The sequence below is a fragment of the Podospora pseudoanserina genome, chromosome 1 (assembly GCF_035222485.1).
Source record: "Podospora pseudoanserina strain CBS 124.78 chromosome 1, whole genome shotgun sequence".
Lineage (NCBI taxonomy): Eukaryota > Fungi > Ascomycota > Sordariomycetes > Sordariales > Podosporaceae > Podospora > Podospora pseudoanserina.
The window spans coordinates 1,955,643-1,979,028 of NC_085920.1; the positions used below are offsets into that span (position 1 = coordinate 1,955,643).

General features: G+C 51.7%; 8 protein-coding genes across 8 annotated transcripts; 3 read left to right on the top strand and 5 right to left on the bottom strand.

Annotated features, from left to right (window-relative positions):
- Nucleotides 1-3,100: 3,100 nt before the first annotated feature.
- On the bottom strand, nucleotides 3,101-3,645 carry QC764_105555 (uncharacterized protein; the record flags this gene model as incomplete). Its single annotated transcript, XM_062941796.1, has 2 exons — nucleotides 3,101-3,325; nucleotides 3,382-3,645. The coding sequence occupies 2 exons, from the start codon at nucleotides 3,643-3,645 to the stop codon at nucleotides 3,101-3,103; spliced, it is 489 nt and encodes a 162-aa protein (XP_062804688.1).
- Nucleotides 3,646-7,117: 3,472 nt separating this feature from the next.
- Nucleotides 7,118-7,692, top strand: QC764_105570 (uncharacterized protein; the record flags this gene model as incomplete). The annotated part of the gene is made up of 3 exons (XM_062941797.1): nucleotides 7,118-7,162; nucleotides 7,262-7,406; nucleotides 7,550-7,692. The coding sequence occupies 3 exons, from the start codon at nucleotides 7,118-7,120 to the stop codon at nucleotides 7,690-7,692; spliced, it is 333 nt and encodes a 110-aa protein (XP_062804689.1).
- A 773-nt stretch (nucleotides 7,693-8,465) lies between these two features.
- On the top strand, nucleotides 8,466-9,317 carry QC764_105580 (uncharacterized protein). The gene is made up of 4 exons (XM_062941798.1): nucleotides 8,466-8,830; nucleotides 8,897-8,927; nucleotides 8,970-8,998; nucleotides 9,052-9,317. Exons 1-4 carry the CDS (start codon nucleotides 8,688-8,690, stop codon nucleotides 9,194-9,196), a joined length of 348 nt encoding a protein of 115 aa, XP_062804690.1. The 5' UTR covers nucleotides 8,466-8,687; the 3' UTR covers nucleotides 9,197-9,317.
- Nucleotides 9,318-9,434: 117 nt separating this feature from the next.
- QC764_0006770 (uncharacterized protein) lies at nucleotides 9,435-9,809 on the top strand (the record flags this gene model as incomplete). Its single annotated transcript, XM_062939801.1, has 1 exon — nucleotides 9,435-9,809. The coding sequence occupies one exon, from the start codon at nucleotides 9,435-9,437 to the stop codon at nucleotides 9,807-9,809; it is 375 nt and encodes a 124-aa protein (XP_062804691.1).
- Nucleotides 9,810-11,448: 1,639 nt separating this feature from the next.
- On the bottom strand, nucleotides 11,449-13,695 carry QC764_105590 (uncharacterized protein; the record flags this gene model as incomplete). The annotated part of the gene is made up of 4 exons (XM_062941799.1): nucleotides 11,449-11,978; nucleotides 12,040-13,369; nucleotides 13,432-13,501; nucleotides 13,561-13,695. The coding sequence occupies 4 exons, from the start codon at nucleotides 13,693-13,695 to the stop codon at nucleotides 11,807-11,809; spliced, it is 1,707 nt and encodes a 568-aa protein (XP_062804692.1). The 3' UTR covers nucleotides 11,449-11,806.
- Nucleotides 13,696-16,445: 2,750 nt separating this feature from the next.
- On the bottom strand, nucleotides 16,446-17,621 carry QC764_105599 (uncharacterized protein; the record flags this gene model as incomplete). The annotated part of the gene is made up of 1 exon (XM_062941800.1): nucleotides 16,446-17,621. The coding sequence occupies one exon, from the start codon at nucleotides 17,619-17,621 to the stop codon at nucleotides 16,446-16,448; it is 1,176 nt and encodes a 391-aa protein (XP_062804693.1).
- Nucleotides 17,622-17,762: 141 nt separating this feature from the next.
- Nucleotides 17,763-19,807, bottom strand: QC764_105600 (uncharacterized protein; the record flags this gene model as incomplete). The annotated part of the gene is made up of 3 exons (XM_062941801.1): nucleotides 19,098-19,807; nucleotides 18,366-19,039; nucleotides 17,763-18,311 (listed from the first exon to the last, which is right to left on the bottom strand). Exons 1-3 carry the CDS (start codon nucleotides 19,432-19,434, stop codon nucleotides 17,763-17,765), a joined length of 1,560 nt encoding a protein of 519 aa, XP_062804694.1. The 5' UTR covers nucleotides 19,435-19,807.
- Nucleotides 19,808-20,761: 954 nt separating this feature from the next.
- On the bottom strand, nucleotides 20,762-20,958 carry QC764_105610 (uncharacterized protein; the record flags this gene model as incomplete). The annotated part of the gene is made up of 2 exons (XM_062941802.1): nucleotides 20,762-20,818; nucleotides 20,875-20,958. 2 exons carry the CDS (start codon nucleotides 20,956-20,958, stop codon nucleotides 20,762-20,764), a joined length of 141 nt encoding a protein of 46 aa, XP_062804695.1.
- Between the last annotated feature and the right edge of the window lie 2,428 nt (nucleotides 20,959-23,386).

The window sequence follows — 23,386 nt, forward strand, 5'->3', positions numbered from 1 at the left end:
AATGACTCCCGGGAATACCCCTCCCGATAGCCCGCAAGACGAATAGCAGCCGCATCATTGCCCCCAGCTCCTCGTGCCATAGCCGCGCAACGCTCAAACTGCATGTCGTGTTCCGGAGGGGAAGTGGTCGTTTCGTCCGAAGGGCCCGCTGAGGAGCTAGCAACATCTGCTCGTCCGACCAACATGAACATTTGACTGGATGCTGCCTGGTCTGGCGTGATGTTGGAAGTGGCTAGCGGCCTCATCACTATAGCAGCGCTGCAGTTCCAGAACCGGACGACGATATCCCCTTCTTTTGGCTGCTGGTGGCACAAGTCCGATGAAGTATCCTGTTCCAAGACTAATCCGGGCATCCCCGTCGACGTGCCGGCCTTCTTCGTCTGATGCGATGTAGAAGGATTCTTGCTCTGAAGAGATGGAGTGGCTTAGGTCGCTGTTTGATCTTGCTGTTCCATCCATAGGTACACCGTGTTTGTCTTCCTCGGGTCTCCTATCGACAAGTATACGAGAGCCAATGGCGAATGGATCGGGGATATTTCGAATGCGGCCTAGATTCTTGTCATGTACTCCTCGTCGAGTTGCCTAAGCGTCGATAGTTGCTCGCTGTCGTAGAATTCGTCCCAGGAGGAAGTCCAGTCTTGTTGCGCGCGGTGTGATCCCACCAAATCCCCATAGCCAGGACCAATTCGGAGAATTTCGCCAGCGATATATCCAACAGCTCCGATAGCCTCAGGATCCCGCTGTGGCCGTTCTGTAGAACAAAGCTCCTCGTCAAGCTTCTGACCAAGCGCCCGTTGAATGATACCAGCCGTCCTCACAATCGTGATCGGTCTTTCCTCATCCTTCAGATACCCAACCCCTGTCTTTCCACCAATGTTCTTCGTATGATGAAACGCAAACCCAACTACACTCCTCCAAAGATCATAAAACGACCGGTTGTAGTCGACCCTCAACGAACCCACTGTGCCCCTCCCTCGCGGGGAGACAGCCCTCCCCAGCGTTTGCGTAATATTCAACCGACCCAGCCTCTGCTCCACCCCACCCCCCAAACTAGTAGCCACATCATTCGGACACCCCAACAGCCCATAAACCCTATCCTTCAACTCACTACACTCATTCCCCGCGAACCTCTCCACCAGGCTCTCCAGCGCCATCATGCTGGTATGCCTCTTCTCTCTTGTTTCCAGTAGCCTCCGCATAGGAGCCATGATGGTAGCCACAATCTGAGACTCTGTGTGTTGTGGGGGCGGGGGTTCTCTGAAGCTGCCCTCCCATACCGCCACCAGTATTACCATTCCCAACCTGCACCCACCCCTGAAACTCCTCGTAAGCCCGTATATCTGACCCGTACACAACCAGCAGCGACCTCGGCAGGCACGCCACTTGCACCACCCAGAGTCTAGTCCAGTACGTGCTTTCCGCCAGACGCATCAGGGTGGCTTGTGGGGGCTTTGGGGAGTACCAAATCTTGATCCTGGGGGGCTGCCCAGTAGGTTGGGGAACCAGGCCCGCGCCGAGGTGCTGAGTCTGGCCGGCTTTCCACTCTAGTGACATTGATCGATATACTGCCGGTCCGCCGGACGAAGAGAAGGGGTGGTGGTTGACCGTGATCGGGGGAGATGGGGCGGTGGTCGGCTGGGTGGAGGGTGGTGAGAGGGAGGACATTGTTCTTTTGTCGGAGTAGGAGGGTTGTCAAAGGTGTGTTGCTTCCAGGCCGGAATGGTGATGCTGGTAGGGGGAGAACATCTTGGCTTGGGGAGAGTGGTGTTGCTGTCGAGCGAGACAAGGGGAGTTTGGCGTTGTCCTTGTAGGAACTTCCCCATGTGTAGGAGAGAGCAACATATTTGGGCTTTTGGCTGAAGAAGAAGGGATCGAGAGTGCATACCAAGGGATCGGCAAAGTCTCCTGGCTCTATCGTGAGGATGCGCAGGGCGTCTTTCTCGGTTTCGATGGGTGAGTATGGGAATGATGCATTCTTGGTGGACATGACTGGGAAATGTTGGAGAGAAAGGATGAAAGTAAATAGAGCCCCGAACCTCTGCATTCGAGGAGGAACAACCTGTAGAGTTCTGGTATCTGTATCCCCAAAACAAAATGGTATAAGATTTGTAAATGCACAATGACGGCGGGCGGAGCGGAGGAGGGGAACTTACGGTGCCTTGATCTGCAGCTAAAAATGGGCGGCATTCATGGCACATCTCGACGTACCTAGGCATGCCACGCAGATCAATACTGGCTCAAGGAAGCAGGATGTTGATGAACTGCATTTCTACGTCTACCTATATGAACGGTTGTATTACAGCATTGAATCACCCTCCGTCGACATCGCACTCCAGATTGTCGCTCTACCCAAGAGACACAAGAACACCCTCCTTGGGAGATAACCCAACAGTATATCTTTGTTTCTCTGCACCGACAGGTTCATTTGGAACACCAGGCGCAAGCTTTAGGTCCGGGTATGCTTGCAAGGCACGGATGACAGCGTAGCTCGCTTCCATCAAAGCAAAATCCTCTGTGACAAGGTCAGCAGGTGGGCAAAAGCACAAAGGCGGTAGAAAGACTTACTGCCCAAGCAAAGCCTTGGACCGGCATTGAAATCAATGTAACCAGCTCCAGGCTTAGCCTTCTTAATCAACTCCCCGTCTTCTCATCTTTCTGGGCGATAGACTCCTGGGTCTGGACCATAGATGGACTCGTTTCGATGTAGGTGATATGTGGAGAATGCGATTCCGGCCCCTTTTGACAGTAGCACGGGAGATCGGCCATCAGGACCACCTCCTTGAGGGAGGATGGTAGGCTTATTGGTGAAGCGAAGGTTGAGCGGTGGCGTGGGGTACAATCTCAAAGCTGCGAGTATCGATCGGTAAGTAAATTTCCATGAAGTTGGAACGTCGGTAGAAGAAGCATACCTTCATTGAGACAGCAGCGAAGGTAGGGAAGCTTCCTGCTATAGTCAGGGGTGATATATCCCTCTGTTGGTACTGTAGCAATATCCCGCTTGAGCCGCTCCAAGATGTCTCGGTTGCGGACTAGGTGGAAGCTGTCATAACAAGATGCGTGAGTACTTGGGAAAACGAACAATGTGTAGGCAAGATAGGTCTTACAAGGTCCAAGCCAGCAAGCTCGCTAGCGCATCCCGCCCGGCCATCAAGACATGGAGGAGCTGGTCACGGACCAACTCGAAGTGCTGCATCTCCTTCCAAAGATCGATAATGAAACCGTATTTCTCGGTGGCCGCCTCCTCGCCAAAGTCGTTCTTGTACTTCATGACCCGGGCCGCAAAGAAAGTTGTCCAGGCGCGAACCAATTTGCAGGCCTTGCGGAACTTGGGTGGTTGTAAATCCAGGCGACATCCGCCAGGCGGGTACGGATGGCAAACACAAAGGCAGCATAGTCGAAGTTGCTCCTCACAGCTTCACGCTGTGTCTTCTCCATGTTGCTGTGGGGTTCGCAATAGAGAAGGTCGGAGGTGAAATAGCCCGTTGCGCCGAAAAGATGGATGCAACAGGTAGGCGCAATATTAAAGTATGGTGTGAAGAGGGCGATGTTGAGACTGACGACTAGAATCCGTAGACCACTGATCTGACTCCGCGTATTCAAGTCAACATCGGGACCTTCAGCAGTCAGGCTCTGTGCAACCGACATCGTGGCGGGGTTGGAGGGACAAAGAGCGCGCGGGTTTCAGGTGACGCAGACCACCAAGCAGTTGTCCCAGCAAGCGTGATTTCTCATGGCAGATTGCGAAAAAGAAAACAAATAATACAAACCAAGACTTCCCAGTCTCATGGAACCGAGTTTGATATGAAGGATATTGTTTGCCCAAATTCAAGGAAGCACTCAAGACGAAATATTTTCAAGACAGAGCCGCAGAGCCTTGCTGCACGATGACCTATCGGGCTGAGGGGGCTATCTGATGGAGGGTAACAGTGATATAGCTTGTGCAACCAACAGTCAGCAACTGAGGCTTCAGGGTCCCGGCAGCCCCCATTCTCGTAGCCCCACAACGGCTGATGTCGGGGCCGTGTGCGGGCGTCATGCCGCAGCAGCGTGGATCATGTCCACAGTCGAACTCGGCATGTAGCGCTCTCCAAAATGACGGATCCATTCGGCAGCCTCAGTGCTGGAGTCCTACTCAACGGCCTTAACGAAACCCTTACTGCCCTCGAAAGACTTGACGTCGACGCTATCACAACCGGCTTGTTTGAACAAATCGGCGACCTCAAGGCTATTGTCGAGTCCTTTGACCAGCCCGCCATAGCTGAGCGACGAAGTGTGTCTTTGCACGTCAGGCCTCGGCCCCCAACTGAACGGTTCCTGCAGCCCTTTATCGGCAGGACCGCTGCTATCCTGATTGAATCCGGGGCTTATCTTCGACTTTTGCTCTCAAACATCAGAATGACTGCCGATGAGAGGGAACAAGGTTTCTGGATTGAGAACGAGCGACGGCTGGAGAACCAGCCATGGTATCTGGAAACGTCACTTGCCTTGGGACTACACACCGGAGTGCTCAGAACCCTTTTCACAGCCATTGAGTTGCTCAAGATTCAGAACTTTTCTTCATAGACGACGAGGCTCAGTTCAGCTTCCTACAGGCTCGCTCTACTTTGTCATGCCGGCTCGTTAACAAGCTTGGATTGGCCCGAAACAGCCTTTCACTCATCACCGAAGAAGTCGTAAACTATGACGCAACAGCCGTTGCAGATGCTATCGCAGCCACAGAAGTCAAACTGAAGAGGTTCTCCGAGGCCGAGAAGCTATTTTACATGCTGATTGATCGGTCGTGGTACACCAAGACTGTGGGTGAAGACAGCGATCATCCTGATCGGCTTGCTAACATTTGGTTCCTTGCCATGTGCTTGGAGCAGCAGGGCAAGTGGGAGAAGGCACTGGAGCTGTGCAGGGAGTTCTCGGTCGGTATTGAGGCTATTGGTGGCCGTGGCTTGGGGATGAACAACAAAGATGTATCCAAAAGTGATGGAGAAGATTGCGGAGCTGGAGGGGAAGATCGCCGGTGGGGGGCAGTTTCGAAAAGCAGCCGTTTAGGGACAATGAAAAGGGCAGGAGTGTATAGATTAAGATTGAAGAGGCTTGGGTAGATGATGTTCGGACGGATGAGATAGTAATCTAAAGGCCTTTGTGGGTGTGCTTAGGAAAGTTGGGATGGAAAACTGCATGGAAGGATAGGATACCCGGGGGTGTTTGTTGCATAGCGTTTGTTTTGTATTTTCTGAGATCTTGGTGATTCTCTTGCTCTGTATGCGTTGTCAAAATGGCTCATCTCATTTGATAGGGAGATCGCAAATGTTGCATTTTAATTCACAAAGCATGTGATGTGTTCAAAGAGCGAGGACTGCTCGGTCCCCCTTTCCAGACTACTGCAGGCACCCTGCGGCCTTGTGGGTCAGGAACATGTAGAAATTGTTTGATCACCCAACTATCGACCCTTGTTGAGAAAAGAACGCAGAATACCTCACCTTTTTGAACTGGTCTACCCCTCCCACATAAGAATTTCAGCTGTTGCAAAGCCCAAGCAACTTCAAATAACATCAAATTATGTAGACTCGCTGTAAAAACTCCTTCCCAGCGCCACCATTCAACTCGCAGGGAGCTAATCCCGAGTACTTTCAACTCAATATGAGCGTACTGGAATCCGACGAAAGGAATTGCAAGCAGGAGCCCCTTCCCAAACATCTGGCACTGACAAGCGAAAAATCAACATGTCATCCGAGCAAGCAAGAAAATGGTGGATTGGAACGGGCACAATGGGTGGTGGCTTGGTCGGCGTCTCCTCAACAACGTATTGGAGGCCGTAAGTTTAGTCGCCAACATGATGCTGGGAATAGAGCAGATGGGGCTGGTTATAGTAAGCTTTGATGGGATTAGAAGACACTTTAGCCTCGATTGGAGTGAGCTACCTAGCTGAAGGTAAACACTAGAATAATATAATATTGTGGGAGCAACTGTCAAGAGGAGGAGAACAGAGCGACTAAAAGTTGATGAGAGCAACTATTGAGGCGATGAAACTTACACTAAAACGTGATAAAACTGGGATATAAGGAGCAAAGTGTAATCCGCAAAGTATTAAGACTACTCTTTACACCAAATAGATTTCTAATGGTATATAAGGTAACTTTGTTAAAGATATATTACATGGCCAAGATGAGATGAAATCGGCCGTGGCAGGGATGCAAAGCAACAAACTCATGCCCACTGCTCTTAGCTAGACTCTTTTTCAAAGTTTCGCTCTGAATTCTGCCCAAATGCACTGCTCGTCCCCACAAGGTGGAGGCTTACAGCTGTCCAGTCAGGCACAGTTGGATAACAGCCTTGCAATTAGGTCCCGTCCCGGGGCTGATGCTTCCTCCTGTAGATGGTGACACTCCTTGTGGTAATTGATAAGTTGTGAATTATTTCAACGTGATAGCTCAAAGGCTACCCTGACTGTACTCACCCTTCTTGCGAAGGCATAGGGCAAAAGGAATAACACCATCAACAGAAAGGTCAACTGTTGAAGGATCATGGCACATTGATGAATCCAGCAATCCCATGCTGCAATATGTGTAATTTAAAATGGGAAAAAGGTCTGTTTCTCAATTTCTGCACTGTAGATATACCTATGCAGACTTAATCAACTGCAGAAGTATTGTGTATCCAGTAGATGAAACTTGAATCAACCGAGCCTTCTCTTGCACATCTCAAGAACAGAAATAATCAAACGTCACTGCCTATGAACCTTTTGGATGACGAAATGGGGGTGAATAGGTGCCGAAAGAATTGTCAGACCAGATTCAAGGGGAGAGAAGCGGTGTCGTTTCCTACTAACTGACAGGGGCCCTACACGTCAACAGCTGCCATACCCATCTGTTCCTTCCACATTCAATACCGCCTTCTCGTGTCCAGACCCTAGGAAAGGGACCCGCACGGGCACTGAGTGGTAGATAATACCTCCAGGCTCTTGTCAAATTTCCTTCTCTTCTCTTTTTTTCCTCATCCCATCCCCACCACCGCAACACCATCACCAAACTCTCTCCTCTCGTGGGTTCTTTCGTTCCAGCCCCATCTCACTCTTCAGCAGAATATACTGACGGCTGTTTCTATCTGCAGAAAAATAAACAAGATGAACGGAGACGTGGGAAGGGACGCTGGGGGAGCAAACGGGACTGCAAGTGATCACTCTATTCTTCTCTCCCCTCTTTTCGTCACCTATATCCCTCTGACCCAGTGACTACGAGCCTTGTATGCTAACGAACTGCGTCTCTAGGGGGGTTCGGGAGCGTCTGCCGGGACGCAAGAGGTGAGGCAGGCGGCGGTTGCCCGCTTGCAGGGAGCCACCATGAGGCGGCAAGCGGTTGGTGACCTGGCGGCGGCAACTGCCCGCCTGAGCTTGGGGGGCCCTGTTCTCACCAGTAAGTTGCCCGCATGATCACTTCTCTTCACTGCCTTTCCTCAACTTCATCTTCTTGACCGACACTCTCCATCTTCTCCACAAACCCCTTGTCCCTTCACCTTCTTAGTACAAATCATGATACTGACGTTGATGGTTGCATAGACGGACAACCCCGGGCCGCCTTGGCCTCGACCGGCAGCGCACCGGAGCTGCCACGGATTCTCATCACCAGCCCTGATGGGACGTCAGTGTGGGCAACTGACGCTCTCGGAGGGGATGGTTCCAGTGGCAGCAACGGATCCTGAGCCTGAGTCAACGGCGGAGGTCCAGCCGTCCTAGACGGGGCAAGCCAAAGCCAGACTCCGTTGGACCCATCAACCTGTCTAGCTCCAGTCCCAACCGCGAACCCAGCGCCGACAACGATAGGTGGGCGGGGGAGGAGAGGGGAAGGGGTGGTGGGAGGTGGGCTGGGAGCAACGCGGGCCCGCGGGGGCGATAATACCTGGGCGTTTGGAAGCGGCGATGGGGGGTTTGTTCGGTGGTTTTTTTTTTAATCTTTTTTTTTTATAAAAAAAAAAAAACGAAAAACAAGAAGCCCGTGTTGGTTTCTTTTTGCTTCTTTGGACCTGAACAACTTCCCATGAATGATTATGATCGTGATACATCTGGCAATATTTACTTTCAACTTGAATTCCTTCCTCGTAGCTACAACCATCATAGTTTGACACTACTGCCCAAGGCACGACCATTACTACGGCTCCCGGCATTCCCTAGAAGTGACCCCGAGATTTAGGCTTGAAAGACTTGGATCTGAAACAGATCAATGGGATTCCTCGAGGAGCTGAGTCGAAGAAAGGTGCACCAGTTGCTTCCTTCTGCTTTCCATTGCTTTCCATCTCACCTGTACGGCCGTTTCTTGCCTGATGTTTGCGCTCTCAGTGGCCACGCGCTGGTCTCCAGGGTAGGTACGTTAGTCTGGGTGGTAGGGGACATAGGTGGATACCTAGTACTGCTTCCGTTCTTTCCCACCCACAGAATGGTATAAGCCAACCAGCACTTGCAATATTTTCCGCTCCCACCTTTCTCTCCCAACCCACCACTTCTCTCTCCCCACCTCTTCCTCTCTTCATCTTCTGCTTTTCTCTCTCCAGCCCTCTTCCAACAAATTTGCTTCCTCCCATCGCTCTATCACAAATTGCTATCCATATTCTATTCTTTTACCACCATTTCTCTCACCTCTACACTGGCGTCTCATCATCTTCACCCCAAACATACCATACCGCAATCTAGTCGATCAATCATGTCGACTGCAACCTCGACTTCAACAGCACTGAAGAGAGTTTTGGATCTCACACATTCGAATCAAACACATCCGACACCGACCGTTCACCTGGCACGAGCCCTAAGCTTTGTTGCTCTGCCCACGTGGCCAGGCAGTCGATCGTAAGTTCCTTGTCTAAAACTGCCTACCGATGGCACGAAGTAGTCTAACACTCAGAGGATGAACAGCCATGCTCGACACCGCCCCAACGATGGGCAAGTACGTGTACATGACTGTCGATATTCCTATCACTAGCTGCAGATGTACATCGGATACAGGGTGTCCATGAGGTGAGTCACATATCTTTAATAGGCATGATGCGAAGCTAACAACACCATCACAGCATTATTGCCAAAGAACAGTTTGATGGATCAAGAAAATCGAACATGTCGAGCCATCTCTGCCATAGGACGACGGGTTGGTCACAGCGCCACGCCTGGGCTACTGGTATGCTACATTCTGTCCACCGAGATTTCAGTCAAAACTAATAGTCAGTGGACCGGCTTTCTGGCCCATCGTCTTTTTGACTTGCGGGTCTCTTGTTTATCCTCATGAGACAATCGCTCGAGCAAATGCGATAAGAAAAACCCGCATTATCACTTCTCTTCCCTGCCTTTCCTCAACTTCATTTTCTTGACCGACCTTCGACGGATCCTCCTCTCCTGTCGCGGTGGTTGTCGGCAACGACAGCCACCATGGCGGAGGGGAGGCATCTTGAAGGATTGGATGGTGTGGTCGGTGTCGGGGGGTGTCATCCCCGACATTGAGCTTCTCCCAAACATTGGGGGTGCTCCTGCGGCGTGGAAGGGCACCAGGGCCGATGCTGAGGCGGAGGAAGATGAGATGGACGGCGCCGACGAACCTGATCTTGATGCGGCTATCCACCAGGCATCCTCGGTGCCAGTCCCTGATTGGTATCAGTGCTTGTGCTTTGGTGGCTACAGCACGCTTGAAGTCCTTGACATTCTTCGACGCATTGACAATAACATGGAACTATCCTTACTGTTGTCTCGGATATTGAGGGGGAGGAGGATGTGGCGGATGAGGCAGAATCAGATAGAGATGAAACAGGCACTTGACATTTATTTAGAACACCAATAATTTTAACCTTATTATACTTGCCTTCTGTACCTAATGATGTTTCTCCCCGAAGTTGAATTAAGGTTGTCTAAGCCACCCTGCCCCCAGTCCCCCCAGGCAACTCTGCCGAACTTGTCCCGTCGCCTCCAGCAAGCGAACCACGATCCGGCCAGTTGGTTGTCGGAAGCGACGTTGAGCTTAGCTTTAATTGCAGTCCGTCGGTTGGTTGTACATCTTGACCTACCTAATCAGGTCTTTTGAAGAATTCAATGTTAGTAGTAAAATTGATCGCAAAGTCCACAAACTCCGTCCGAACACACTTTCTTACTCTGCAGCGCCAAGGCCACGCCCGATAAACGACAACCACCATCACAATAAGCGACTCCAACTTGCACCCGAAGATGAATTGAATTTGGTACATGTCCAGTGCAATGACGGTGTGCGATTACACCACCACGTCCCGTGACATGAACAGGAGACATGTGGAGGTTTTGTTGGGGAAACGACCGCGCATCATCTGGCGTTGCCGGTTTGGGAGGTTGGGAATATCATGAAGTATCTTGAAGGATGAGGGGGATGGTGCTGAGGGAGGTGAATGGAGAGCGGTTGAGGGGGGTTAAAACCAGGTCTCTGGACGGTTACTGTAGGCGGAGTACCTCATGCGGGTTGGTGAGGAGATAAGGGATGTGAGGATGAAGGGGAGGTCGGTGTGTGGTGATCCGGCGGATCATGACGGCGGTGGGAAGTTGAGGGGAGTGATGCGCTGAGGCACTATGAAGAGTTCAATAAGGCGATGGGTTTTGGGGTGTGAAGATGGGACCGAGGCGGATATAGGGTTCTGGCTTCCTCGGCTGTGAGATTTTGAGAGGTGGAGGGGGGATGTGGAGTGGTGTGCCAGGGATGTTTGAGCTGTGGAAGGTGAGATCCTTGCTGGGCAGGATTCATCAAAGGGTCCAGGAAAACACCAGGTTGAAGGATCAGGATGACCACAGCTTGGAGAAGTGAAAATGACGGGTGAGGTGAATGTGGGAGTAAGACATACGATCAATGTGTGAAATGTTCAAGATCAATGAGTCCGAAGCTTCACAATTTAGATAGATACCCAAATACCAAACAACCGAATTCAATGCCATCGCACGGCACAGAAATGATGAGCACTTCCCCCTCCCCCCCGTCCAAAAATTCCTGGTCCCATCATGTATGCGCTTTACGAAGTCGGACCGACCCACGATAGGAAGCCCAAAGCCGAGCAGCATGCATGTCGTCCAAAAGTGACAGGGGGGCGTTGCTGCACCTGAACAAACGACGGCGTGGAAACCGCGGGCCGTCAGCCGGGCCTTTCTCATCAGCTCACCATCGTCCTATCGTTGACCGTCCCATCTGCTTGAAAGCCACTCTGAATGAAAATGATCAAAATGAAGGAGCAGTTAGCTTCAGATGGAGAAACCATCCCACTGTTTCATCCAACGAAGATTCTTTATCCCACCACTGAACACGCATGACAAACAAATCTCTTCGTCATTCATCAGACAAGCACTGGGAGCAAAAGCGCCCGCTTCGCTCCCCAGGCGGCTCCGGCATCCTCTTCCCCATGGGGGTGGTCCCTCCCGCTAAAGGTCTCAGGTTACACCCGCTAACGACGCCCTAGCGCGAAATGCTTGTTCCCTTGTTAGCGTAGCCGTTTCGCTACCAGCGTGACATCGTGGCCTTTTTGTCTTGGTCTTTCTTGGGCTGGTCGGCATCAGGCACATGCGAGATTTCGGTGTCAAAGACATCATCGCGTCACAAACATCAGATGAAGGAGCAAAAAGTTGTTTCAACACATTATTATTCGTAAATACCATCTGAGCATCCTCAAAATTGGCAGATTTGGTTTGGTATCATGCACCTTGCTCCATAGCCGACCATCTTCCCGCTTGGGAACACCTAGATTACATCAAAAACTCAACCCATTTGCGACAACACAAATATAACCCATCGGTATTTCATCAAACTCTCGTAATATCGTGAGATGGTGCTTAGATGGCATCGGCGCGGTCAGCATTGCCGGAAACGCCCCTCGCTGCGGTCTCAATGACGGTACCATCGTCAGCGAGGACGACCTTATCGACCTTGAGCGAGGCCTTGACGGGGTTGGGCTGGTCGTAGACCCAGTTAAGCTGCTCGAGGGTGCGGCCTTGGGATTCAACGCTGTAGAAACAAGGTGGTTAGCAAGGTGTAATTAGGTGGACGGAGAACAAGAAAAACATACCAGAAGAGGTACCACATAAGCGCCTCAAACAAATCCCAGCCGACGAAGACGAAGATGTACTTGTATCCAATGTTTCCGAGAGCAATAGGGGTGGCGAACTGGTTGATGAAGGAGACGGCGTTGACGATGAAGCCGGAAGCAGCCAGACCCTTGGCACGCATGGTGGTCTCGAGAGCCTCGGTGGGGATGACACCCTGGAGGGGAGTGTAGGTGAACGAGAAAATAACGTTGAAGAGGAAGTAAGAGGCGAGAGCACCCTTGCCGTAGCTGAGGTCGAAGTTGCCCTCACCCCTCTCGGCCTCCTGGTTGGCAATCACGGCGGAAAGACCCGAGTTGGCAGCCAGAGCAAAGGAGCAGAGAGTGGTACCGATGATGAGGACCTTGCGGCGAGGCATCTTGTCGGTAAGCGTGACGGCAGTAAGGGCACCAATGGCGGAAATGCCCTGGTTGAGAATGTTGTAGCCGAGCTGCTGAGGAACCTGGGTGACACCCAACTTGCGGAAGATGGTGGTGTTGAAGTAACCGAGACCGTTGCCAGAGAATTGACCAAAGATGGAAATCATGAGCACCTGGGCCATACGCCAGCGGCCGTTGTGGGTGAGGAACAGGGGGCGATAGTCCCACCAGACCTTGTCGATACCGTCGAGCTTGATACCCTCTCTCATCTCCTCAACCTCAAGCCTAACAAGGGCAGAGTTGGGGTCCTTGTTGCCGTGGTACTTGACAAGGAAAGCGATGGCCTCCTCCTCGCGGCCGTTGGCCATCAGGAAACGGGGAGACTCATCCAAGAACCAGACAGCACCCATGACGAGCACGCAAGCAGCGGACTGGAGAATCAAAGGCACACGCCACGACCAGTTGTTGCCCATGTAGTTGGTGCCGAAAGTGACAATGGCAGCGGGAATGGCACCACCGAACCAACCGCAGTTGTAGAAACCAGCGAAACGTCCACGCCAGTGTGGGGGGGCGATCTCGATAGCGTAGGCGGGGGCGGCGACGGTCATAACGGCAATACCCAGACCAAGGACGAAGCGACCAACGATGAACTGGGGGGTGGTCATGGCTGTGGAGATGATAATCATACCAATGTTGATGACAACACCACCACAGAACATACCAACGCGACGACCATAGCGATCCGAGAGGATAGCAGCAAATGGGGCACCAACCATGGCACCGACAGTGTAGAGGGAGAAGATAGCCGAGACAAGCGGGCCGGTGTCACCGACGGGGAAGACGGCCTGGTAGGACTCCATGGCGATAATCGAGGTCATGAGGGAGCCATCGTAACCGTTGGCACAGGCGCAGCAGAAGGCAATGAAGACGGACACTGCAACAGGGAACTATGTCAGCAAAAACGAAACCCCTCAGATGATGGGGGAAAACACTGACAGTAGAGCTTGATCGACTCCTTGCTGTATGGGTTGATGTTGGCCTCCTGGATGGCAGCATAAAGCTCGGCCTAGAGAAAACAGTTAATCTTCATCCAAGCACAGCAGCAGTACAAGAACCAATACTCACATTGTGGACCACCTTCTCCTTCTTTGCCTTCTTGGCCTTGCCGGCACTGGTGAGGGTAACCTCGGGAGAAGCAGGCGCCTTCTCAACGCTGTGAGAGATAGCGTGCTTCTCGTCAGAAGAACTGTGCGACGACATCTTCGCGGTCGAGTCCAAGCTGGGACTGTTGGTTTGGCGGGAAGATGTTCAAGCTGGGTCGTGAGGACGCACGATCAAGAGAAGTGAAATCCAGAAAGTTGGGGACCCCAGTGGCACCTTTTAAGAATACCATAAGGAAGGCACGCACACACACGGTCGAGCCCTCCTGGGGTAGGTAACATCTCGGTATAGGCCATACCACAAATATTCCATGTAAGTAAGCCCTGTAAGGTGCCGTCTCACACCAGCCAAGGTTTCATTCCTGTCCGTTTTGGGACTCGGAGTGCCCTCCTCCGAGGTCCTCTTTTGGGAGGGAGGAGGATGCAACGCCTGGCGCGCATTATGATTGACCAGATATTCTCCGACTGAATATGGGCCTTAGGCTTCTCCGGATCTGCTCCCTAGATTTCCCCATGTTCGCAGGGGGTTTGAGGTGGATTTTCAAATTCGCGCGAAGTGGTCTCTGCTTTCCCGAATTCCTCTTGCAAACATGAAGGCGTGACCTGAACGCGTGCCACGATCCTGACGGCTTCCGGGCCTTGGTTCCTTGAGCTTAGCTAGGTAGGGTGTGGCAGCCATCGACCACTGCTAACGGCTTTTTTTTATTGTGGATGTGTGGTCCTTCCTGTCTCAGCGCCCAGACAAAAAAGAATGATTCCAGATCTTTGGTACCAGAACAAATTTGACGTCCAATGTTTAATATCAAATACCAAACCCTCCCCTCTTATTAGGTGACCCCCCCTAAATTATGCCTCTCCCGGCCACGGACATGTTCCATCCACGGTCCCTGTTTCTGCTCTGACCAAGCATAGATCGCACTGGTCGACTCGACAAATTGCCCACTCGCAAGCAAAACCGCCGTCTCGCCTCCCCTACCCCAAAATACCCCAACCGTGCTAGTCCGAGGTGGGTATCACTACAGGCTCGCGCCGCCTGCACGTTTTCCGGGCCACACTTTTGGCCTAGGCCCACTCGCCACTACAACAACAAATCCCACAAATCCATGGTGTCCAATTCACCCCCCGGGGCCGGGGGGGGGGGCTTCGGGTGGATTTGCTCTGCTGTTCCGTAAAGTCGGACCATCCTTGTGCATAGACGAGCCGGAAGGATGGCGCTAAACACCAGATTCTCAGTATTCCAGGTGGGTATCAGTGGGCAACGTGTGGACCGTTGCAGTTCCAGACCCGGCCTCCAGGAAACATATTCCGTTGGTGCTTCGTCTAGTGTAGTGTAGTGCTTGATCGAAAAAGGCATCTCTCCTCACGATAGACGAGTCGCTTGCGAGGAGTGTGATGTTTGTTGTGAATGTTCGGCAACAAAAGTGTAGCGAAGCTTGGTGGGCTGCATATTCTTGGACGGGATTTTTGCTCCAAACGAGTGTACCGTTTGCGCCCTTGGGAGCACATAATGATCTGATAACTTGTTTCGGTTTGGCGAGTTCGGAGAGTTTCTATTCGGCATCTATATGGGGCTTTCGGATCGTTGTGAGGCGGGATCCGGCTCAACAATTGCTAGGAGCAGGTGACAGTTTGTGATCAACGCTTTCTAATGTCCCGAGGTCAAGCTGTCAGGAAGAGGGTCTTGTCGAAGTCCTGTACACCGCAACATACGCAGTACCTAGGTCGTCAAGGCTTGTCATTTGACAACATTAGTCGTCTCACAGTGAAACTCCCCTTGTTACCTACCCAAGAGCCTCCAAGCAGAGAAAAAAGTCTTGACCAGCGGCCGATGGGTAGAAATCTCGGTAACCTAGCTTGGCGCCCGTGATGCTGTTCTGGAGCACGCTACCCAAGAGCGAATAGATCAGCGGTAGCCGCTGTCACGGTGCCATTCTCCATGCAAGCTGGAGGTTCAACACATGAAGGGCAGGGATAGGGGACGACGTGGATTCGTCTTGTTCCATTCCCTACCCCAGAAACCCCATATGCTTACTCCATCGTAACCTTGTCGAGCAAGGGGCCGCTCTGGAAAGCAGGACCGGTGGGACGGTGTATGCTACCATGTGAAATATGGCGGTCATGATGGTCAGGAAGTCGAAAAAGCTTTTACTGTGCCAAGGTAGTCGCACCAATGTTGAGTGAGGCCGAGGTATGGAGGATCAATATCCTCGAAGGTTGGGTTCCAGATCATGACGAAGATCTCGTCCAAATGGTGGCGACCAGCCGGACATTGAGCCGTTGTGTGAGGTCTCAAGCGGAATCTCTTGCAGATGTAGAGAGGATCCAAGATTTCCTCCCAACGAAAGGTCAGGCCCAGAAACGTCAGCAGCAAACCTCGCTTATGCAGAGATCAGAAACATCTGGGGTGGCAAGTGGCTCCAGCCCTCTTTAACGGATGGACATGCATGGCGTACCCGTCCCTAGGTGGCTCCGTCTGTCGGTGACCCCTATTCTGGGCAAGCTTGGTGTGTTGCAGCCATCTGGGGAAAATCTCTGCCCAGGCGAAGAGAGTGGGTGGCCGATTTGCCGTTGATTCAGGAAAAGTTGACCAACTCAACACTGATGTCCGTTAGGCCTGGCTGGAGCATCTCAGTTACGGTAGGTGGGTTTGCCTCCGGGGAGGCGGAAAGGAGAGCAGAAGAGTGAGGGTAACATTTATTCCGCCACACGTACAAGATCGGACATCTAGCTCCGTCGAATTTGGGTGTCTTCCTACTCGACAACCGGTTCAGTATAACTGGTCCCTCTCGGTTGTTCCTCAAACCTCACATTCTCTCTCTCTCCAAATAAACTAACGCCGCCTCTCAGGAACTACCTCGTGGTTTCGTTCCTCTCAACCTCAGTCTTATTTGTCTGCTTCCGCATCGCGTTTTCCTGCAAGAACCGAGATATTCCCTCCTTGGCGACCTCGCTTTGTGAGTGCAATGCCATGACTCTGCCAGCAAACGCAACGGCGTCCTCAAAACCATCCCCGCCGCAGCCATCAACCTCGACGCCATCAGCGTTGACGTGAGGCTGACCTCGAAGACCAATCTGGGTCCAAAACGCCCACTTCGTGATAGCCGTTTGCTGAGTATCTCTCTTCGTGAGTCGCCTCGCCAACCTGTAGACCAGGTGGTCCAGCGATAGGCGATGTCGCACAATGTCCTCGGCGGATCTACGAGGCAGAGATTTCTCCGACGATGGAGGTCCCTCAAAAAGGATATTTGCCTGCTGCTCATACTGTGATTTGTCTTCTACAGTTTTGGTGGCAGGGTCATCAACCTCCACACCATGCAGTTTCAAGTCCGCCCGTACATATCCACCTTTTGCGAGCTCAAGCCAGGTTCTTCGGGTGCCTAGAACACGACTCAGTCCTGCAGCAGGACTTGTGCAGGGAAGGCCAAGGTCAGCGCCCGGCAACCAAAGTTCGGTGAGAGACCTGCTCGCAACAGGAACGTCTGTGGCCAGGGCGAGTTGTGCCCCAGCGCCACTCGCAATACCGTGGATCTTGCCCATGACCAGTATGGCGCTGCGGCGAATCAGACTCATCACTTCAGCACAGAGGGCGAAGATCTCTCTGACTTCCTCCGGGGAGCCATTCTTGATTTCCGTCAGGTGATGGCCAGAACTGAAAACCTTGAAGCCAGGTGAAGCGAGCACAAGCAATTTTGGCAATCCTTTACGCTCTTCTTCCCAGACACGACTGGAGACAAGCCATGCGTAATCATCTGCCTTGCCCTCTTTCGTAAGGAGCTCCTGAGAACGTTCCAGGTGTCCAAGAGTCTGGGGCTTAAAGGCGGGGAGAAACAACTGGCGGCCTGTTTGTGGGTTTGTGTTTGCTTCTATCAACTGGTCTTTGAGCCGCTGAAGCTCGTGCTTCGTCATAGCATTTCGTGTTCCGTAGTCTCCAAAGTGGAGGTAGCTCACGCCGGAAGGCAAGGGTCGGTGCGTTATTCGAGGCAAGAGTGCGCGTGACCTCGCAACTCCTTGTTGAATCTTGTCCATGACCTGAGAGTTTATGATGCTGGATAATGTGGGGCCGTGGGTTGGTGAGATGTTGTCAAAATGCGTGGATTGAGAAGGGAATTTATCCTGCTATACATACAGGGGCGGAGGATGTTTGGCGGCTCGGCCTGCGGTTTCCCCTCACTCCAACCCCCGCTCTTGGTACCGCCTACGGACAAAGTAAAACACCAACCCCGCTACCCATAACCCGACCAAGACAACGGCGGGAATAGGCGCGAAGACAGCTCCGCGAACAACGACAAACCCGCTGACCAACGCAAACACGATTGGGATGGCAATAAGGGGTTTATATGGCCGAGCCAATTGCGGTTCCCTGTACCTGAGAACAATAGCCCCTACAACCGTCAGAAAGAAGAACGTGTACTCTCCCAACCCGTTGAAAGTCAGCAACGCCCTGAAGTTTCCAAGCAAAATGTATAGCGAGGAGAGAATTGTGGATACGATGATGGCGTTGACTGGGGCGTCCGACGTCGTTTCGCGCTCCTCCGGCTTAAACCCAATGCGCCCAACAATGCTGAGTGGCTTGGGCAACCAGCTCTGATTTGCTGCTGCGACCGCCATACGTCCGGCCACAAAGGAGTTTCCTAGGAGAGAACCAGCAACCACTAGACAGATGAGTACAGCCGCAAGGATGCCAAAGGCAGGACCAAGAAGTCGGGTTATTGCCGTCTGCAAACGTTAGCATGACTTTGACAACAGCGACTTGACAGGGTATCAACTTACCACAGCGACGCTATCCGTTCTTGAAACCACATTCCATGGCAGTAAGATGTAGTAAGCTGCGTTGGCTGTGATGAAGCAGAGGATGATGGTCGGTATGGAGGTGTTAATGGCCAGGGGTAGTTGGCGTGCCGGTGATGAAAGCTCGGCAGAGATGTAGATCGCCTTGTCCCAGCCAGAATATGCCCACAGAGCAGCGTAAAGAGCAGCGGAGAGATATCCAAAAAGCTCCCACTGGGTAACATCGGCCCAATGCGTCACGCTGCCGTCGGGGTTGGCGCTGTCTCGATATCCAAACCAAGGTTGCTTGACCCAGTCACCACCACCCACCGTTCGATTCCGATCCACAAGCTGCAAGATGACAACAACAACGCCCGCAAAAACAATCGCAGCGATGGTGACAAACTTTGTGACGACAAAGAAGTTATTGAGCCTTGTGCTGGCCTTGGTACTGATCGAATTGGCGACACTGATGACAGAAAGGACGACAATTGAAAGCAGTTTGTGAAGGAGGGTACCCCCTTGATCTGTGACTCCGGCAGCTGAGTAGATGCTTTCAACGAAAACGATGCTCAAGATGGCCAATGTTGCGGGCATCACTGCCACTACCCAGGTCCAAGCCGCAAGGAAACCAAACACGTCACCGAATATGTACTTGAGGTACGGCTGTACACCACCTGATCATAGAGTCAGCATCTTCGCTCGACCTCTGTCATCCTGCCAACCTGAACTTACCTTCGCCAGGAATAGCAGTCCCCAACTCCGCCATAGTACTAGCTCCAGTCCATGCCAATACACCACCCACAAACCAAATCAGGAGAGCCGCACCGGGAGAGGGGACATTGGTGTCAATAGAGCCAGGGGAGGTGAACACGCCACTTCCGATCACAATACTGATGACAATTGCAAAAGCCTCCAGAGTGCCGAGATTGCGTTTAAAAGTCCCAGTTGCTCCTCTTCCTTCCTCCCCTGAACCTGTGCGTTGCCGCGTGTCCGCCCCGGCGACTCCAGCATCCAACGCGCCACTTGTTGCAGCCAGCAGAGGCCGGCGTTCTGGTTCTTCTGATGCCATCTCGTTGTGGCCAACGACAACTTGTTACTGTGTATGGATCGGTGCTCTTGAATGTACTGAAAATGGATGATGGAGTCAAAAGCTGGGATGATGTAATGAGGAAGACGCGAATTCTGATGTTGACAAATGTGATGACTCGTTCAAAATGGCGGCTGTTTACTTGGGGCCCAGCAATCCCCGCTTTCCTGACCTTAGCACGTAATTTTGATTGGACCTGACGCCTCGGAATCTGGGGTGCGGGAGCTGCCGCCATGGCGTGAGCTTGGCATGACTTGGTTTCAGGCGGTTGTGAACAAGCTGGAGATGTAGAGGTCCTACCTAGATAGATGATCATGAGGACTGAAAATATGTAAATCTCAACATCTGTGGTGGGCTCTATTTGAATAGGTAAGGCCATTCTTTTTTATTGGGACGCTTTACAGTAAGTATCTCTTATAGATCAGCTCACAATGTTACACGCTGCATGCTTGTCAACAAGGATCATGAGTTCAAAGCAGGATGTCAGTGCTCCTGATAATTGAGCAAACAACATGAATGGAATGGTTCATCGGCAAAAAGACACGAGACACCATATCACCATTTGGATTAATGCTGTACTGTAAAAAGGGTAAGAGACCTCATGCTGCATGTGATAATGATCTCTTTACCGCCTCACACTATCACTTGCCACAAGAATAGCAGTTGGGCTACTTCGATGAGTTACAATGTATGATTAAATTTCTGAGATCGAGCGCTTTGCTTAGAAAAACCACATAAGCAGCAGCTGGCACTCTGTCTAACACTACATCGACCAAGGGAGGCTTGTAGATAGACTGACCAGCTTTGACAGGTTACCTCGAGAATGTCAGAGCAGTTATATATCCAACATCCCAATTTTGCATGTTAAATCCGGGGTTCCAAAAGTCACTTGAGAGCTGTGAGATATATCATGCTAACTGCCTAGGATCTGTACCAAGACCATCGCTTCCATTACGGCTATTCTGTAGCTCTTACTCCAACCCAGAGGTCTCATTTTTACGGAGACTCTTGCCCTCCGTGTTGGTTCTGTCTCGGCACACTGCTCGCTCCTTGTTCTTTGCTCTTTGCTTGACCAACTGGCACCACTTCTACATCGGGGTTGCACGCCTTCCTTCTTTCCTTCTTTTCCATCCTTCCTTCTTTACCTACCTCTAAGACCTAAAACTTATTACTGTTTTTCCTAGATTTATCAGCTGCCATTCTTCCAGTCATCTTCGTCTCAGCCAAGGCTTGCTGGTTTTGTTTTGCTCACTCTTCTCATGATAATCACTGAGCTTTGCGGAATCAATATTATAGACTTCATTCGATTTCAATCTGAGATTGACTTCCTCGACCGACACTGTCCACTGTATGTTGTTCCCCATTCCTGTTTTTCTATTAATTGTCCATTTTCCCCGTCCCAATCTTGCGTCACCCGCTAACCATTTGACTCCAATCATACTTAGCCAAGCGACCCAGCCAATCCCTCAAACAAGCAATGTGTCTCCTGTCCCGAGTCCGCCACATCTGTGGTCACATCTCTCTTGACCCCAACAACGACGACGGATACTCCTGGACAGTATTCCAAGCCTGCAAGTACGCCGACGAGCTTGATGACACACTATTTTGTGCCTATGGAGAAGGAATGGTCTCGCAGACCCACACAAAGTTCGTCGACCGAGACGATTTTTGCCCTTCTTGCTCTCAGGAAGGGGGCGTGAAGGAGAAAGAAGACCCGGGCAATCTGGCCGACGATGAGAACTCGCAGCCGCGCGAGTAGTAGTGGTCCCAGAGGTAGAGGAGGAATACAGCGTCGGTAAGTCAAGCTGAGATGGGGACAGTGCTGAGTAAATGCTAAATGGATTCTTCCTTCAGGGGGGTGAGGAACCCCGAAACTGAGAGGATATTCACAGTCTGGCGTGTCCGGTTCGAAAAAGCCAACCCCTTTAGGCCGTCTTGGTAGATTTCTGCTGGGCAGGAGGAGATTGTGACTCCGGTCACTTGCCCCACGAGAACTTGCTCTTCCTGCCATCAGGAGAGGAAACAAATTTTCACCATTGGCTGGTTCTGCCTCCAATCAGGCTGCAACAGGTACTATCGGATGTTGCCCGGCCAACTTGTCGGCCTCGATGCCCTGACCTAGAGCGGATGAAGGGTACTCACCCCATGAGGATTGGAAAGACGAGAACAGCAAGAAAGGTTTACATCATGTGCCGTTGATAAGGGATATCTTGGGAGCAGCTTGCTAGTTATCATTTCAGGAAGGGCTGGGCTTATAGAATCATATTCACATAGACAAGAACTAACTCGAGTCTTGCAATGAAACTATCCTCGCCAGCACTGTTTCTCTGTGATAGCTGTTACTAAGAGCGCGAGTTCTTCCATCTCGTCAAAGCTCGAGTGGATTCAATATCATCTGAAGCTGCTCGTGCTTACCGGTGTCGTTGCAGACACTTCTTTAACACACAGCCACCACACATGCTCGACCGCCTCATCTCATCATCTGAGTTCCTGACGTGATCCAGGCACCCGACGTGCTGTCAAGCATCTCCAACCGCACCTCGGGCACACCCTCATCCTGAAACAGAATTTCTCCCCTCTGACCCAGCCATTAGTTGTCAATAGTGTACGTGTTCCCGCTTTGTCCTCTCGCTTTGTCCAGCAACTCAAGCAAAAAGTAAGATAAACACCAAGGTCTCCCTTCGTGTCACCCTGGCCATCAAGGTCGAGCTCATTGCCGCGTGCCAGCCATGACGCACAGAAGTCTTGGTCTCCCAGGCTGGCCACCCACCATTAATAGTTCATCGCAAATTAGCAGCTCCTTCCCATAAACATCTTCCCACACATCGATACCCCCAAAAGCGTTAGCTTCCCCCTTTCCGCCTCGCCCGGCCCTCAAACACCGCCATGGCCATGGGAGACCGGATTTTGTCCCCCTCACGAACCGCACCCGCGATCAACAGTCCATCCCAACTCCAACAGCGCTCCCACGAAACACCCTCCTACACAGTCTCAGACCCCCCCTCCAACTCCTTGCCCCAGTCATCAAGGCAGCAAGCATCAGTTCAGTCAGCAAGATACCAAAACCATGGACTACATAAACACCCTCTGGCCTCCCCCTTTCTGGCCCTCAGGCTCGTTGTTCTCCAGTCTGCTTGACTGCCAGTCCACTCCACAAACATCAAACGCAACAGCCAAACCAACCAGCTGCACCAATCTTCAACCTCCCAACCTTCGATCAACCCAACCCCGTGCCGCCGTCAGCAACACTTTATCTACACCTAATCACCATCATGTGCGTCAAGGCCATGGCCGTACACACCCACCCCGGCAAGGGTGTTGGTCACGTCAAAGACATAAACAATTTCAACAGACATGTCTGGGTCATTAAAGACCAATGTGAAAAAGGCCCTTGCCAGGACGCCGATTGTACATTCGACACAGTCTCGAAACAGGAGGTTGTTGGACAGAGAACATGTGTGTTTTGTTATCTAGTGGAGCAGTAAGGGGTGACGGAGGCAGGAGAAGGCTGACAGACTGGAGGGAGAGGTGTCCTGAACTGGGATGGGTAACATCAAGGCTGGGCCTTGATGGATGTGTGTTATTTGCTGTGGTTTTATGTTTTGCTTCTTGTTGGTAGGCAGGGATCTGAATCCATGCTCAACATGCCTCCAGGGCAAATCGAACGGTGATTAATGGGCCTCTAGGAGGATGGTGTGGGGCTTGAATTGGATCATGGCAGGATAATTTTGCAATTTCACCTTTGACAATAATGCAAGTAACATGGGCGAGTCAACAAGAACCAGATGGTTGAATATGGTCTCCACTGTCACGAATTGCCATGTCCTGTCTGACCAAGTGCCAAACATGCCGATATTCACAGGTTCAGCGAGCCGCCGGTTGGATTGACAGCATGTATAGGGTATCCATGCCTTGACGTCTAAATACACTGCAT

Excerpts from the sequence above, each read along its gene's own strand:
- QC764_105580 (XM_062941798.1), top strand. The coding sequence starts at position 8,688 with ATGTCGACTGCAACCTCGACTTCAACAGCACTGAAGAGAGTTTTGGAT. Across the intron at positions 8,831-8,896 it reads ACGTGGCCAGGCAGTCGATC|CCATGCTCGACACCGCCCCA; the intron begins GTAAGTTCCTTG and ends GAGGATGAACAG. Across the intron at positions 8,928-8,969 it reads ACCGCCCCAACGATGGGCAA|ATGTACATCGGATACAGGGT; the intron begins GTACGTGTACAT and ends CACTAGCTGCAG.